The sequence below is a fragment of the Dendropsophus ebraccatus genome, chromosome 7, assembly GCF_027789765.1.
Source record: "Dendropsophus ebraccatus isolate aDenEbr1 chromosome 7, aDenEbr1.pat, whole genome shotgun sequence".
Classification (NCBI taxonomy): Eukaryota; Metazoa; Chordata; class Amphibia; order Anura; family Hylidae; genus Dendropsophus; species Dendropsophus ebraccatus.
Window position 1 is genome coordinate 145,779,700 of NC_091460.1, and position 16,114 is coordinate 145,795,813.

At 40.4% G+C, this 16,114-nt stretch overlaps 1 protein-coding gene across 2 annotated transcripts in view; it reads right to left on the reverse strand.

The window, feature by feature from the left end:
• Window positions 1-16,114, reverse strand: part of NR3C2 (nuclear receptor subfamily 3 group C member 2) — a 245,136-nt gene that overhangs the window by 73,043 nt on the left and 155,979 nt on the right. Inside the window, exon 3 of one of the 2 annotated variants that reach the window (XM_069978668.1) lies at window positions 8,995-9,134. In XM_069978668.1, the coding sequence (XP_069834769.1) occupies window positions 8,995-9,134 (140 nt within the window). Of the gene's footprint in view, window positions 1-8,982; window positions 9,135-16,114 lie in introns of both variants that reach the window. The other variant, XM_069978667.1, reaches the window with a different exon arrangement.

Genomic DNA, 16,114 nt, shown 5'->3' on the forward strand with positions numbered 1-16,114 from the left:
GGATTCATAATGTACTGATGGTATGAATGACCCTTATGGGTAAAAACCCAAGTGCGCAATTGTAGATCCGCAACCGGGGACATAATTACGGAAGGTGTAAATAAGGCCTTAGGCTGGGTTCACATGCCGTTTTTTTTCCAGTATTTGACTATATAGCAATTACTTGCACCCATTTGTGTGTTTTGGGCCCAGACCAGATTTTGGCAAAAATATGCTCCAAAATGAGGCCCAAAATACTCAACAAAATATCGGTTGTTGAGATTATACGTGCTTAATAACCATCAATTATTGGCAGCACGTCTCCCCCTGGACTCTCTGCATGACCCCAAACATATAACATGAAGGATGACTGCAATTTAACTGCAATCATTGCCTTCCTTTCACTACCACTTTCTAACCTTGGGTCCTGCATCGAGAAAAAAAAACGTTGACCAGACTCCTATGATACGTGGCCTGACAGAGTCAAATGCAAGTATTAAAAAATCTATCAGTCAGAAGGAAAATCTAATTATCTTGTTGCGTTTAAAAGGGGTTGCGGGTCTACTGCCACGGACCCTGGAAAGTAATGCTAAGTTAAAAGACGAAGGTTCCCTCATTCGGAATTTTTCATGAGAGTATTAAAGGGACAGTGTCATCAGAAAATGACTTATTGTATAAAAAAGGTTTTTATGTTAAACAGATTTTTAAAGAATTTTTGTTGACATTTTTCCTTATTTTCCATTTTTCTCTCTACATAATATAAAATAATCCTGATATCTTGTAGTTCTCATTCTCACCACTGGGGCTAAAACAAAGCTGAGACTTCCTGTTGTGTCTGTGTTGATAAGAGGAGGCTGCAGTAAAGTGATCTGTACAGCATTGCAGCGTCATGTGACACCAGTAGATAGAGGAGACAATAGCAGCTCCCTGTGGAATGACCTCTTCACAGGTCACAGAGCGCGCTCAGTAATGTCTCATATTCATCTCAAGATGACAGAGTTTGTCTATTGTCCTCTATTTCCATGAGTCTTGCTGTAAAGCATGCCACTAAATGCTGTTAAAAACAGCTCAGGCAAGATGGCCGCCCCCATAACAATGTACAAATAGTGAAAACAGTGGGTGAAACAAGCCTGGATCTACAACAAAATATTAGATAATTAAGACTTCCAAATTAAACAGCTACAGTATGTCACCCCATATAGAATGTATTACTTCATCATAAATACGGTCATAAAGAACTAATATATAAAAGTGACTATACAGTGAGCCCAGCTGGACGTACGCCGCGTACAGTCACAAATATGGCAGATTTCTCTATTTTTCAGACAGTCACAATTTTGTTTCCAATTGACTGGAACCTCCCATGAAATAACATCCTTCCTCTTCACGTTCGCTCCAACCTAACAAAGCGCAGAGCGGGATAGTGAAATTACCGCCATTGACACGCCATTACCTCATAATACGGAAGGGGGATATTTTTCTTGGAAAGCTGTAACATTTGTATAGAAATCTGGATAGGTTTTCTTGGCATTTAGGAGGAAAGGGAGGAAATACCAAATCAATTAAATGATTCCAACCACATTCTCTCATTAAATTTTCCTCGGTGCGCGAAGTCTTTCATCTGTTCACTATGAATCACTCACTGGATGCTATCGGACCACCGTGCGCTCATTCACAGACTCAATTAAAATCAAGTTAAAAGGAAAAGGCACGTGCTGGTAAAAAGCCAGAAACGAGGGCAAGAACACGATTATTCATGGCGGCGGCGGCATGGCATCATCATTTATACTTCATTAAGTGACGGACAGTCGAGAGTTGTAAATTATCGTTAATGTTGTAAATAACCCAAACCAATCTCTCATCTGAGGTCATCAATTCAGGAGACAGAAGAGACCGGACAGGGCGAGTTATTCTGATATTTAGTGCTGGGCGGCAGATATCAATATATCCGAGAAACAGATTCATTCTGATGATGCGTCACGAACGCAACGGTAATCCCGAGATCTGCTTAGTATACTAATAAGAAGATGATCATCATCATACCTGACGCCTTCATAAGCTTTTAGTAAAGGTTGTGTATGTTGCTGATTTGAAGTTCCCAAGAGCTAAGAACACAGAGATCTAACTTTTTAAGATCGTCGTCTCCGGTTCCTGGTCCGAGCAGGGACCCAGGTCGTGAAATGTCAGCCCGGCCTAGCCAGTCAGTGGACGAGAGACCGGAGCGGGGAAAAGCAGTAGAGATGCTCGAACAGGGCCGAGGTTCAGAATCGTACGAACACGAACCATTGGCATTTGACTCCCGCTGCCTTCCCGTTCAGTTGGGAAGGTGGAGACAGCCCGAGTACTGACTGGAAAACAGGATACAGCCTGGGTAATAGCCTTATTCCTGTTTTCCAGGCGGTACTCGGCTGTCTCCACCTTCCCCACAGAACGGGAAGGCAGCTGGAGTCAAATGCCGATGGCTACCATGATGCCGAGGCTTTGTCATTCATCTAGGTGAGTGGACTACTCACCATTTTCTTATCAATATTGATTACATATTTTACCTTTCCCGCATATTGTAACACCATTGTATATTATTATAATTACTTCATGTAACTGTTTGGAGTGCACCATTCCATTGCACAATCACAGTGTGGATGTATTCTTTCACTGTATTTTTCACTGTGTTTATTTAATTGATGATATCAATTATCCTCACATCTATAATGCTGCGTTTACACGGAACGATTATCGTGCAAATTTGCACGATAACGATCAAATTCGAACGATAATCGTACGTGTAAACGCAGCAAACAATCAAACGATGAGCGAGAAATCGTTCATTTTGATCTTACAGCATGTTCTAAAATCGTTGTTCGTAAAAAATTTGCAGATCGTTCCGTGTAAACAGACGTTCACCGATTTTACCTATGTGCAAGACAGGCTTAAGCAATCGCAAAACGATCGCAAAATGAATTTACCGTACGATATATCGTTCCATCTAAACGCTGATCGTTATAAAAAATTTGTTACTTTGAAATTGTTAATTGTACGATCGGGCAAATTACACTGGCCAACAAATTTTCAAAAGTTGTTTGGTTCAGAAATAAAATTATCCATTTCTCAATGATTTTTCTGTGCTGAATTCAAATATCACAAGGAAAAATGTGAATTGTCTCTAGTTTCTATGATATGGGAGAGTTCTCATATTACTGTGAATTGTATAGGATACAGTATAATAGATGACAGATTTATTACTTCTGCATCATAAGGAAGCTCGGTTACTGCTCATAAACAATTTACAGGCAGATCTAAGAATTTTTACAAATTAATTATGTTTATTGAACTCTGGAATCTAGGTCTTTATTCAATGGCTTCTCGGTGCATGTACACGTCTTTTGTATTCATACATGTAATTGTCTCTGATAACTGTCCAACAGTAATCTGCAAGCATTGATGGCTTCCATGAAGGCTAGGTTCACACTGCGTTTTTTCAATCCATTTTTTGCAAAAAAACAGATGCATTTGTGTACATCCTTTTTGATCAGTTTTTCCATTGACTTCCATTATAAAAAAAATGGATCAAAACAAACCCGTTTTTTTTGACGGACACAAAAACGTAGCTGACACTACTTATGTGCCTGTTAAAAAAAAACGGATGTTTTTATCCATTTTTAAAAAAAATGGAAGTCAATGGAAAAACGGATCAAAACAGATGCACACAAATGCATCAGTTTTTTGCAAAAAAAAACGATTGCAAAAACGCAGTGTGAAACTAGCCTTACCCTGATACCTTTTTTCCGTATTGGTCATTCTAAGATGATGCAATATACCAGTTGATGATGCAATACTGATGATGCAAACTTTTCCCAGTATTGTATCACAGGCTGTGAGAAATATAGAAAGTACATCTATATGTTGAAAATTACAGACAATTTCAAAATTTGATCATCATTTTCGATCTCAGTGCCCCAAAATTAGTTAAGATCAACTGTTTTCATGTCGGAACCTTTTTGGCTGTTGACCAGTGTTATCGTTCCGTGTAAACGCAGCATAAGATTGTTGTATACACAGGAGTTACTACTGCTTGAGAAAGAACTCAATGAGAGCAAAACGTTGCGTTTTTTCTTTGGTGAAATAAAAACGTTATTTTGGAGTGCTGCGCTAATTCTGTGTTTGGATATCACATCACACTGCTGCTCTTTGGTGTATACCGCGTGGCACCATCATCATTCAGTTCCTGAGTGCTGCATTTCCTTTTTTATATCTACATAGATATGAGATATGAGATAGATAGAGAGATAGGAGATAGATAGGTAGATAGATAGATAGGAGATAGATAGATAGGAGATAGATAGATAGGAGATAGATAGATAGATAGATAGATAGATAGATAGATAGATAGATAGATAGGAGAGAGAGAGATAGATAGATAGATAGGAGATAGATAGATAGATAGATAGATAGATAGATAGGAGATAGATAGATAGATAGATAGATAGATAGATAGATAGATAGATAGATAGATAGATAGGAGAGAGAGAGATAGATAGATAGATAGGAGATAGATAGATAGATAGATAGATAGATAGATAGATAGATAGGAGATAGATAGATAGATAGATAGATAAATAGATAGGAGATAGATAGATAGATAGGAGATAGATAGATAGATAGATAGATAGATAGATAGATAGATAGGAGATAGATAGATAGATAAATAGATAGGAGATAGATAGATAGATAGATAGATAGGAGATAGATAGATAGATAGGAGATAGATAGATAGATAGATAGATAGATAGATAGATAGATAGATAGATAGGAGATAGATAGATAGATAAATAGATAGGAGATAGATAGATAGATAAATAGATAGGAGATAGATAGATAGATAGGAGATAGATAGATAGATAGATAGATAGATAGATAGATAGATAGATAGGAGATAGATAGATAGATAAATAGATAGGAGATAGATAGGAGATAGATAGATAGATAGATAGGAGATAAATAGATAGATAGATAGATAGATAGATAGATAGGAGATAGATAGATAGGAGATAGATAGGAGATAGATAGATAGATAGATAGATAGATAGATAGATAGATAGATAGGAGATAGATAGATAGGAGATAGATAGATAGATAGATAGATAGATAGATAGATAGATAATAGATAGAGAGGAGAGAGATAAGAGTGTTTCCCAGTTGATTATGGATCTGGGCTCTTTTCCTTCCCTTATAGCTATACATACGGCCTATACACAGGAATAAGAGCTGGATGGAGCAGCATAATAATCACACATAGTGGAAGCAGGCGGCATTATAACACAGACCATTCGATAAGGAGTGATGCATCAATGTGAAGAAAAACCGACTGCCTACGTAACTGTATATATCACTAGGTGCTAGTTTCTAAATGAATAGAAGTAAGGGTAACACATTGTATATCCTAACCTCAAACACATCCTACATGTGAGAAGCCGGCTGTTTCGCATGGTCTTTGCAATGGAAAGTATTAATCAGGTGTCCCTGTATTTGCTAGTGACTTAAAGGGTATAATAAAGTAAAAGGTGGACCTCTAAAAAAGAATTTTTGCACAGTTCAGAGACAGCTGACCAAGTCCCTAGTGAAACTCGTCAGAAGAAAGATGCAGTAAGTGAATTAAAGGGGTACTCTGGCAAAAATTATTTTCTGTCAAATCAACTGTTTTCAGAAAATGATATAGATTTGTAATTTACTAGTATTTAAGAACCTCCAATCTTCCAGTACTTATCAGCTGCTGTATGTCCTGCAGGAAGTGGTATATTCTCTCCAGTCTGACACAGTGCTCTCTGCTGCCATCTCTGTCCATGTCAGGAACTGTCCAAAGCAGGAGAGGTTTTCTACGGACATTAGCTACTGCTCTGGACAGTTCCTGACATGGACAGAGGTGGCAGCAGAGAGCACTGTGTCAGCCAGGAGAGAATACAGGACATGCAGCTGCTGATAAGTATGGGAAGACTTGAGATTTTTAAATAGAAGTACATTACAAATCTATATAAATTTTCGAAATCAGTTGAATTTGAATGAAAAATATTTTCGCCGGAGTACCCCTTTAACACAATTTTCTGAGCTATTACTGCTGGAGACCCAGAAAATATTTATACGACTAATACAATGCACGCACAGAAATGCTTGGTGGTCAGAGTTCACACAGGGCGACGTAAGGCTGACAAAGTCTGACCACAGGAAGGGGGCAGTAACAGACTATGGAGCAAGACACTGCTATGCAACCAGATACACTATGAAATATTCCATTGGAAAAGACACAACTAATTCTTATGACCCAGCAAACAGAGAGGCTTTGTATGGCTCAAAGGAGTGAGCTGAATATATAAAGGTGGGGTCACATTTGACCTCCCATTTTATTGCTGGCACATGATCACTTTGCCGTTCACAATTACCAGCAGTCTTCTAGAACCTCTCAATGGAACAGAAAAAATAAAATAAAAAACTCTCAAATGTAATAAATGCGCAGCAAACCCATGTGACGGCGGCACGACTGACAATTCATAGCGCCATCTTCAAGGGTTTATACAACAAACACATTGTAAGTAAATGGACGGCACAAGTAAAAGTGATCAATTTAGCATTTTAAAAGTATTATCAATATTACATTACAAACTAAGAAAAAGTTACTGAATGTAAAAGTACGTCAAATGAAAGGCGGAAAGAACTGGCAGGAGGATCTATGAGAGGATATACAAAATGGGGGTTCTATTGTTTTGCAGTTTTTATTATATTGCTATATAAGGGTATAATCATAGATCTAAGGATATTGTATTGTTGTGTTACAGTTGTATTGATCTGTAATTGAATCCCATTAGTTTCCAATAGTAATAGAGGAAGCAGTTTACTGCGTACGAGCATTTTCACCCCAAGGATTTGACTATTGGCTGACTGTGTTCCTCTGACTAGTCAGATGTGAATCCGGCTCATACCTATGTGGCTATTCAGGGAAATGTAAAAATAATCAACCAAAATTGTAGCAAAGCAAAATATAAAAGGCGGTAGAATTAGGACTACAAAATGGTATAAAACGGTACAAAAAAATGTTCTCTGGGTGACTCTGGGTGCTGTAAAAATAAAAAGCATACTCACCTGCCCTGATCACCTGCAGTTACCCTGCATTACGCCTGTTTCCTGTGAGGTGTCGTCCCGGCAGGAAATGCCCTCTTAGCCAATCACAGATTATCACAGCAGACAGTGGATGGCTGAGTGGCGGGTTCCTGCAGGGACTACAAGTCACAGGGAGCAGTGGTGGGTAGCATGGATCAGCATGTGTAAGGACTGTTGCTGTGGGGGAACTGGCTCAGGTGAGTATCCTTTAGTTTACAGTACCCAAAGTGAACTAGAAAAGTTTTTGTACCATTTGATTAACCCTAAAATGTCCTTGGTATTAGAGAAAACTTCTCACATGTTGCAGAGAAATTTAGCAACAATAAAGTCCAAGAGCAGCAATGGATCCCTATGGAGGCAGTGGTTGGGGATGCACGCTGGAATACCCACAATGCCAGAGTCTGGGTAACAAAGCGGGAATATCAAAGCGCCAACAGGATCCAACCGTGGCAGATCTACAAGTCTTTATTGTGCAACTACAACCTAGGATTCGCCAAGCTCGGATGCTGTTGGAGTCTGGATATTCCCATGTTGCAGAGAAATGTCATAGGTTTTGATTGGTTTCCAGAGTTGGGAGAAGAGTACGGCCAAGTGCCTCACTCCCTGTCAGACTGTCATCCCCCTTTTGCTGCACAGGATGGGGGGTGCTATTATAAGGCTATAGCGCTTATCTAATGCAATGGGCCAGGACTAAAGCGCCGACCTGTGCACTTCTCCTGCCTCACTGTAGAGATTGGAGACCCCAACTGATTAAAACATATGACCTGTCTCTGCAGCATGTCCCCTGTTCTTGGACTGGATGGGCTATAGTAGATGGGACACCCCTTTAAGTCTAAAGGTATGGGACAGCACGGTGGCTCAGTGGTTACTTGCAGCGCTGGGGTCCTGGCTTCAAATCCCATCAAGGGCAACATCTGCAAAAAGTTTGTTTGTATGTTCTCTCCCTGTTTGTGTGGGTTTCCTCCATACAGATAGTTCAGTTTAGATTGTGAGCCCCGTGAAGGTGTTTCAGTGGGAGTAAACACTTTCCGACTGGTTCCCCAGACACCACATCTTATTGTTTATTCTAAGGCTGGGTTCACACTACCTTTTTGCAATCCATTTTCTCTAATCGTTTTTTTTTTGTTTTGTTTTTTTTTAAATGGATGAAAAAAACTGATGTATTTGTGTGCATCTGTTTTGATCAGTTTTTTCATTGACTTCCATTATAAAAAAAGATCAAAATTTGATTGATTTTTTTAACGGACACAAAAATTAGGCGGACTGCGCTTTTGTGTATGTTAAAAAAAAAGTTTTTCTTTTTCATAATGGAAGTCAATGGAAAAACGGATCAAAACACACACAAATGAATCAGTTTTTTTTCCATCCTTTTCTTTTGCAAAAAATAGATGACAAAAACGTATTCCAAAACATAGTGTGAACTCGGCCTTGGACAAAAAGCGAGCAAAGTCTTTTACCTAAATCTTTCGCCTTATTTTACCACTGTCGCCATCACAAATAATATTGTATTCTTCATTAATAACTAAAAGCCTGAACGCCTCCGAGAACGTCCGCTGCCGTAATACTGATCATTCCTGACACTTCTTTCCAGCAATACTAACTTTACTAACACGGTTTAAACAAACATTTTTAATATTTCACGTAGCTGGCTGTATACAAGAGAAGCATGCTAGGTTACCGATGGAAGGAATGAGCGCAGACAATGGCCACAACACAACAATGGATCTCACACATACACAATAGACAATGTTACCAACGGAGCACAACGGACAGTACAACGGACACTGTAGGCACATAAAGGTTACAAAATCACAACAACAAAAACATTGAGTAAATAGTAAAAAAGTAATCACCCACTTGAACATTTACCTTCCACTGCTCTTTTAAAGAAGACTTTACAGCTTCCACAGGTGACCACTCCGTAATGGCATCCAGAGGCCTCATCCCCACAGACCAAACAAACTTTGGATGGTCTCGAGGACCCAGTTGACATGGTCCGTAGTGCGGAACTAAGAAGAAAAAAAGGAATTTAGAATTAGTGACAATATTTAAGAATCAATATTCTTCGGCAAGAAGAGACGTTCTTCACATAATTCAGGTGGATGATTTAACGGCCAGAGATAACAGATTGTCGCAGTCATTTCTGCAACCAGGAGTGGGTCCCATATATGTAAATGGGGTCGTTTTTACAGCATGTGTCTGGATTTCATCAATTGGACAGCAATAAGATTTACTGCAATAAATCTTAGTTTGGGTTCAGACTACGTTTTTCCAATCAGTTTTTTCTTTCATCCGTTTTTGTAAAATAAAAAAAAAGGATGGAAAAACGGATGTATTTGTGTGCATCCATTTTGATCTGTTTTTCCATTTAATTTTCATAGTAAAATGAATAAATACAAAAAAGATCATAACGTATCTGGGTTTTTTTTTACGTACAGAAAAATGTACTTGACCTTATTTTTGTATACGTTAAAAAAAAGATGCGTTTTGATCCTTTTTTTTTTTATATAATGGCAGTCAATGGAAAAACGGTTCAAAACAAGTGCCCACAAATGCATTCGTTTTTTTGCAATGAAAAAGAACAGATTGCAAAGACGTAGCGTGAACCCAGCCTTGTTCTAATGTTTTTCACCATAATGTATATAGTAAAGCTGCAAGTTATATTTATTGTCTGTCAGATGGTATATAGATCACAGGCGTCAAACTCCGGCCCTCCAACTGTTCCAAAACTACAATTCCCATCATGCCTAGACAGCCATGATGGCTGTCCAGACATGATGGGAATCATAGTTTGGCAGCAGCTGGAGGGCCGGAGTTTGACACCCCTGATATTATATATATATATATATATATATATATATATATATATATATATATATATATATATTGGGCTGGAGGTAAGTAGGGACAAACCATCTCACTGCAGGTAATTACTGTAGGTGCTCCCATTGGGGGGCTCATTAGCATAACAAATAAAGAACAGTTACAAAGCCGTTCCTCATCTATTGCTCATGGTTACCCTCCTCTTAACGCATTTACGAGGGGTTAGCGCTATAGAGGAGTTTCTGCCATCATTCTACATTGCATTATACTGTATATCTGCTTCTCATTATAACACAAGGAAGATACTGGAAGAAAGTCAAGGTTACAAACACGTCAACTATTTCTTTCTAAACAAATGTTCACAACAAACACAAGGATTTTCATGCTGCCCTTTATGTACTAAGAGAAAATGAAATTCTTATTTGGTAACAGTGTTAAATCTTTGCACTTTAACTTGAAATTCAGTCAGTCTGTTGGAGAAAGCTGTTTCTTGCACAACGTGTATACACAGATGGCCTGAAATGAGATTCTCCTGCATGGAGTCTGCGGCGGCGGCGGCTGCTGTCACATAAATCCCAATCACTTCACTTGACCAGAACTGCCGAAATAATGAGATGAAGAGAAAACAGACGACTTCCCTCCCACAGAACCCTCGGCTGATGGACACCAAAAACTTTTCTTAATTGATGCTTTTCATCTTTAATTTGAAGGCCTCGCGCCCCCCTGTGCATTATGGAGCGGGTGTGGGGGTCCCCTATGTACTTATCTGTGCCCCCCTGTGCATTATGGAGCGGGTGCGGGGGTCCTCTATGTAGTTATCTGTGCCCCCCTGTGCATTATGGAGCGGGTGCGGGGGTCCCCTATGTAGTTATCTGTGCCCCCCTGTGCATTATGGAGCGGGTGCGGGGGTCCCCTATGTAGTTATCTGTGCCCCCCTGTGCATTATTGGGGCAGGTGCAGGGGTCCCCTATGTAGTTATCTGTGCCCCCCTGTGCATTATGGAGCGGGTGCAGGGGTCCCCTATGTAGTTATCTGTGTCCCCTGTGCATTATGGAGCGGGTGCAGGGGTCCCCTATGTAGTTATCTGTGTCCCCTGTGCATTATGGAGCGGGTGCAGGGGTCCCCTATGTAGTTATCTGTGTCCCCTGTGCATTATGGAGCGGGTGCAGAGGTCCCCTATGTACTTATCTGTGCCCCCCTGTGCATTATTGGAGCAGGTGCAGGGGTCCCCTATGTAGTTATCTGTGCCCCCTGTGCATTATGGAGTGGGTGCAGAGGTCTCCTATGTAGTTATCTGTGCCCCCATGTGCATTATGGAGCGGGTGCAGAGGTCCCCTATGTAGTTATCTGTGCCCCCTGTGCATTATGGAGCAGGTGCAGAGGTCTCCTATGTAGTTATCTGTGCCCCCCTGTGCATTATGGAGCGGGTGCAGAGGTCTCCTATGTAGTTATCTGTGCCCCCCTGTGCATTATGGAGCGGGTGCAGGGGTCCCCTATGTAGTTATCTGTGCCCCCCTGTGCATTATGGAGTGGGTGCAGAGGTCTCCTATGTAGTTATCTGTGCCCCCCTGTGCATTATGGAGTGGGTGCAGAGGTCCCCTATGTAGTTATCTGTGCCCCCCTGTGCATTATGGAGCGGGTGCAGAGGTCTCCTATGTAGTTATCTGTGCCCCCCTGTGCATTATGGAGCAGGTGCAGAGGTCTCCTATGTACTTATCTGTGCCCCCTGTGCATTATGGAGCGGGTGCAGAGGTCTCCTATGTACTTATCTGTGCCCCCCTGTGCATTATGGAGCGGGTGCAGAGGTCTCCTATGTACTTATCTGTGCCCCCTGTGCATTATGGAGCGGGTGCAGAGGTCTCCTATGTACTTATCTGTGCCCCCCTGTGCATTATGGAGCGGGTGCAGAGGTCCCCTATGTAGTTATCTGTGCCCCCTGTGCATTATGGAGCGGGTGCAGAGGTCTCCTATGTACTTATCTGTGCCCCCCTGTGCATTATGAAGTGGGTGCAGGGGTTTTCTATGTAGTTATCTGTGCACCCCCACACACTACTGTTCTACAGAGCAAATAAGGAAAAAGTTTCAGTATGTTCCATCACATGCTGCATTATACTGGTTTCAGAAAGTTATATGGATTTGTAATATACTTCTACTTAAAAATTTCAAATTTTCCCATACTTATCAGCTGCTATATGTCTTGCAGGAAGTGGTGTATTCTCTCCAGTAGGACACAGTGTTCTCTGCTGCCACCTCTGTCCATGTCAGGAACTGTCCAGAGCAGCAGCAAATCCCCATAGAAATCCTCTCCTGCTCTGGAGAGTTCCTGACATGGACAGAGGTGGCAGCAGAGAGCACTGTGTCAGACTGGAGAGAATACATGACTTCCTTCAGGACATACAGCAGCTGATAAGTACTGAAAGACCGTAGATTTTAAAATAAATGTAAATTACAAATCTATAAAACTTTCTGATTTGAAAGAAAAAAAGTTTTTTGCTGGATAACCCTTTTAGCGCATGGCAGAAAGTATCAATTTACACCTTAATGTCATGTTCACACAATGCACAGAAAAAGCCTGTTGTAGCGAATGTCAAACAACGGCCATTGCTGCATCAAAAATTGCATTGCATTCAAAGCAGAACGGACGGAAATAATTGACATGTCAATTATTCCTCACGGCCATAGCGAACAGCGGCCATTGTTTAATAAAATGTGGGAACACCATCCGCTGTTTGCACTTTAATCCAACACTTTTTTTTTAATGACAAGAACAGCCGTTGTTTTAATTGCAAACAGCAACCGTTCATGTAATAAAAAATATGTTGTGTGAACACAGCCTAAGGCTAATATTTTTAAGGTTATGTTCCCGCATTGTACTGATAAACTCAGACGACGGCCATTGTTGTCAAACAACGGGCGAAATTAATGACCATAAACATTAATTCTGGCCGTTGTCTGAGCTTAGTACATTGTGGGAACATAGCCTAAATTTTTTTTCCCCCTTTTGAATTGCACTAAATCCAGTGGTAAGATATCTGACAGTTCACATGTAGTTTAATTGTACAGTTTTATTTATTTTTTTTTTATTGCATTTGTTTTGGGCTTTTTTATGTTTGATGTTTGATCTATTTTGTGCTTTTTCTAACACTTGAAAGTTGCAGGCCAAGATTTGCATAAAATGTTGAACAGAACGCAAAAAAAAAACAATCCAAAAATGCTCTGCACAGCAAAACATGCATAAAACTGCTTCAAAGAACAAAAAAAAAAAAAAAAAAAAAAAAAAGGATAAAAATCTGAGACTAATTTGGCCTGTAAAGTCTTTGACCTGTAAAATGAATAAACCATAATACGGTAGTTTCTCAGCCAGTGTCTTGCATCAAACTATTATTTGCAAATCTTCAGTATTTTGGAGCGACTCTGAAAATGGCTTCTGTCCTACAGAAGAAAACACGCCAGTGTGGACAAGGCCGAACACCATAGAAGCAGGATAAAATTTACTAAAATGCATTTACATTGACATCTGCTTCAAACAAACAGAATCTAATAAGGAGTCAATGACATTTTTAGTTTTCCAAAGAAAAAAGTCTTAAAAAAAAAATAAAAAAAATAAACAGGGCATACGCTTGGCTCCGAGGGTGAAAACCGTGGATAGATAAAGTAAATGTGGGACAAATAATATACGAGTCTCCCTAATAAATTTCGAGGCGTGGACATTGTGATGTTCTGCACAGCGTATTGTGGTATTGTGCAATTCAAGTAAAACTTTAATTGCAGAATGAACATTAAGTAAAACAAAGTAAGTGGCTAAAAGCCGTTTCCGAGACTTGGATGATTAAACCGCCACAATCTAACTGTGTTTATGAGGTCTCCTTGGACCCATCCATTGTCTCACTGACTGCAGATCTCACACTTCGAGGGATCATCAAAGTTATTGTGGGCCCTCTAGGGGTGCTGGTAACCGTACACTGCGGCTTATGGCCAACGTCAACACAATGGATTTTTCTTTTGAGAAAAGTACAGATTCTAAGCGAGGTATAAAACACCTTCAGGAGAAGGAGGATTCCCAATAATTTACACCACAATATAATATGGCCGACATGCTAAAGCATCAATATCAAAAATTATCATCATCATGCATCCAGGCTGGATTAATACGTAAAGATTCGAGATGAGCGAACCAGGTTCGGGTTCGAGTCCATCCGAACCTGAACGTTGGGCATTTGATTAGCAGTGGCTGCTGAACTTGGATAAAGCTCTAAGGTTGTCTGGAAAACATGGATACAGCCAATGACTATATCCATGATTTCCACATAGCCTTAGGGCTTTATCCAACTTCAGCAGCCACCGCTAATCACATGCCGAAAGTTCGGGTTCGGATGGACTCCAGCTGCTCCAGGTTCACTCATCTCTAGTAAAGATCCATGGGAGTGTATAGGCTCCCCAATGGGTTCTGCCTGAGGTCGGGGTCCTACCCACCCAATACACCTGCCACCCGGGATTCTTTCTAAACGTGGACCGATTATCCTCTTCCTTTATGGGATAGCCTCAGAGCTGACCTCCCTCCTCACTCTCCATACACACCTACAGTCCCTCTTCTTCTAAACCATTTTCCTCCGGATTTTAGGCTATAACTTCACACTGCCTTTATGTCTTGGTAAAACCCCATAGATGTTAGCCGGAGGTCAATGGAAGTTTATGATCAGCCTTATACACACGGCGTCATTGCTGTGTGTATGACTTTTTTCCCTAGCGTTCTTGTCACGTTTTGTGGTCCACCCACTAAGTCATGTGATGGCAGAGGAAAGAAGTTCAGCACCCAAAAACACTCCCCCCCCCCCCCCCCGACTAATCACCAGAAAAAGCGGGGAGAATGTATGTTCTCTCCCCGTTACTCTTCATGGCATAAGACGTACATCATAGACTGGATTAAAGAATGGGATAGGTAGAGAAGCGCTCAGCTGACAACTAAGCTGGTATGAATTGACACTACATTATAGCTCTAAATTAAATAACACAATGGGCGCTATATTTCCCCCCCCCCCCCCCCAAAGCCAGGTTAGAATATGTATAAAGGGGCTTCATATACTTCTCCATTTTTTTTATTCACTAATCAATCGAAAACAAAACAATTAAAAAAATTTAAGGGGTTTTCTATGGGGATTTGCAACTGATCTGGACAGTTACTGACATATACAGAGAGCACTGTGTCAGACTGGAGAGAATACACCACTTCCTGCAGGACATACAGCAGCTAATAAGTACTGGAAGACTGGAGATTTTTAAATAGAAGTAATTTACAAGTTTGTATAACTTCGTAAAACCAGTTGAGCTGAATAAAAAGATTTTCGCCGCTGTACCCCTTTAAACCTTTAACTAGAATCCTACTTTATTCCATAGCTAAAGAGCAACCACCCCCAAATTCTGTGTGACAGTCTTCTGGTAAAATTGACAAATTGTTTCATTTGCTTGGAATAAATTAGAGGAAGTAAAATATGTTACAGAGAAACATCAATATATAACAATTTTTTATCCAAGTAAATAAAAACCCGTCTGATGAATTAAAGTGATGGTATTGCAAGAAGGTCGTGTACAAATAATCCCGTACCCTGGAAGACGAGCGCCGTGATGGTGCGAATACATCCTGAATAGCTCCAGCTGAATACCTGACCGGGTTACAGAAACAAATCAGCTTTGATATTATTATTTCTCATCATAAATTTATAAATACTGAACTTTATTAAGAATGTAATAATACACTGAACAAGTGGCCCCCTGCGGAGCAGCTCTGACCAGAAGCTGCCAATGTGCCCAGACTGTGCCCCATTCCCGAGCACCATCTACCGACACTCCATCCACAGACAAGGTTCATCCATACCAGAGATTGTAGCAGCATGTAATCAATTCATATGAAAGATGAAACAGACAACAATGCAGAGTGGCTATGAATACTGTGTCGTCCCCGGGTACGCAGATGCATGTATACCACCAGCTCTGGGTGGAATCACCCGTTACAGTACATACAGTACATCTAAGCCACAAAGAAAACAATGTGACAAGTGACAACCACCAACATTCATAGCCAGACCACTAAAACCAGCCGCCACTTCCTACATGAATACAAAGCAATATTTTATCAGACTGTTTTAAAATTAAAGTAACCCACGTATAT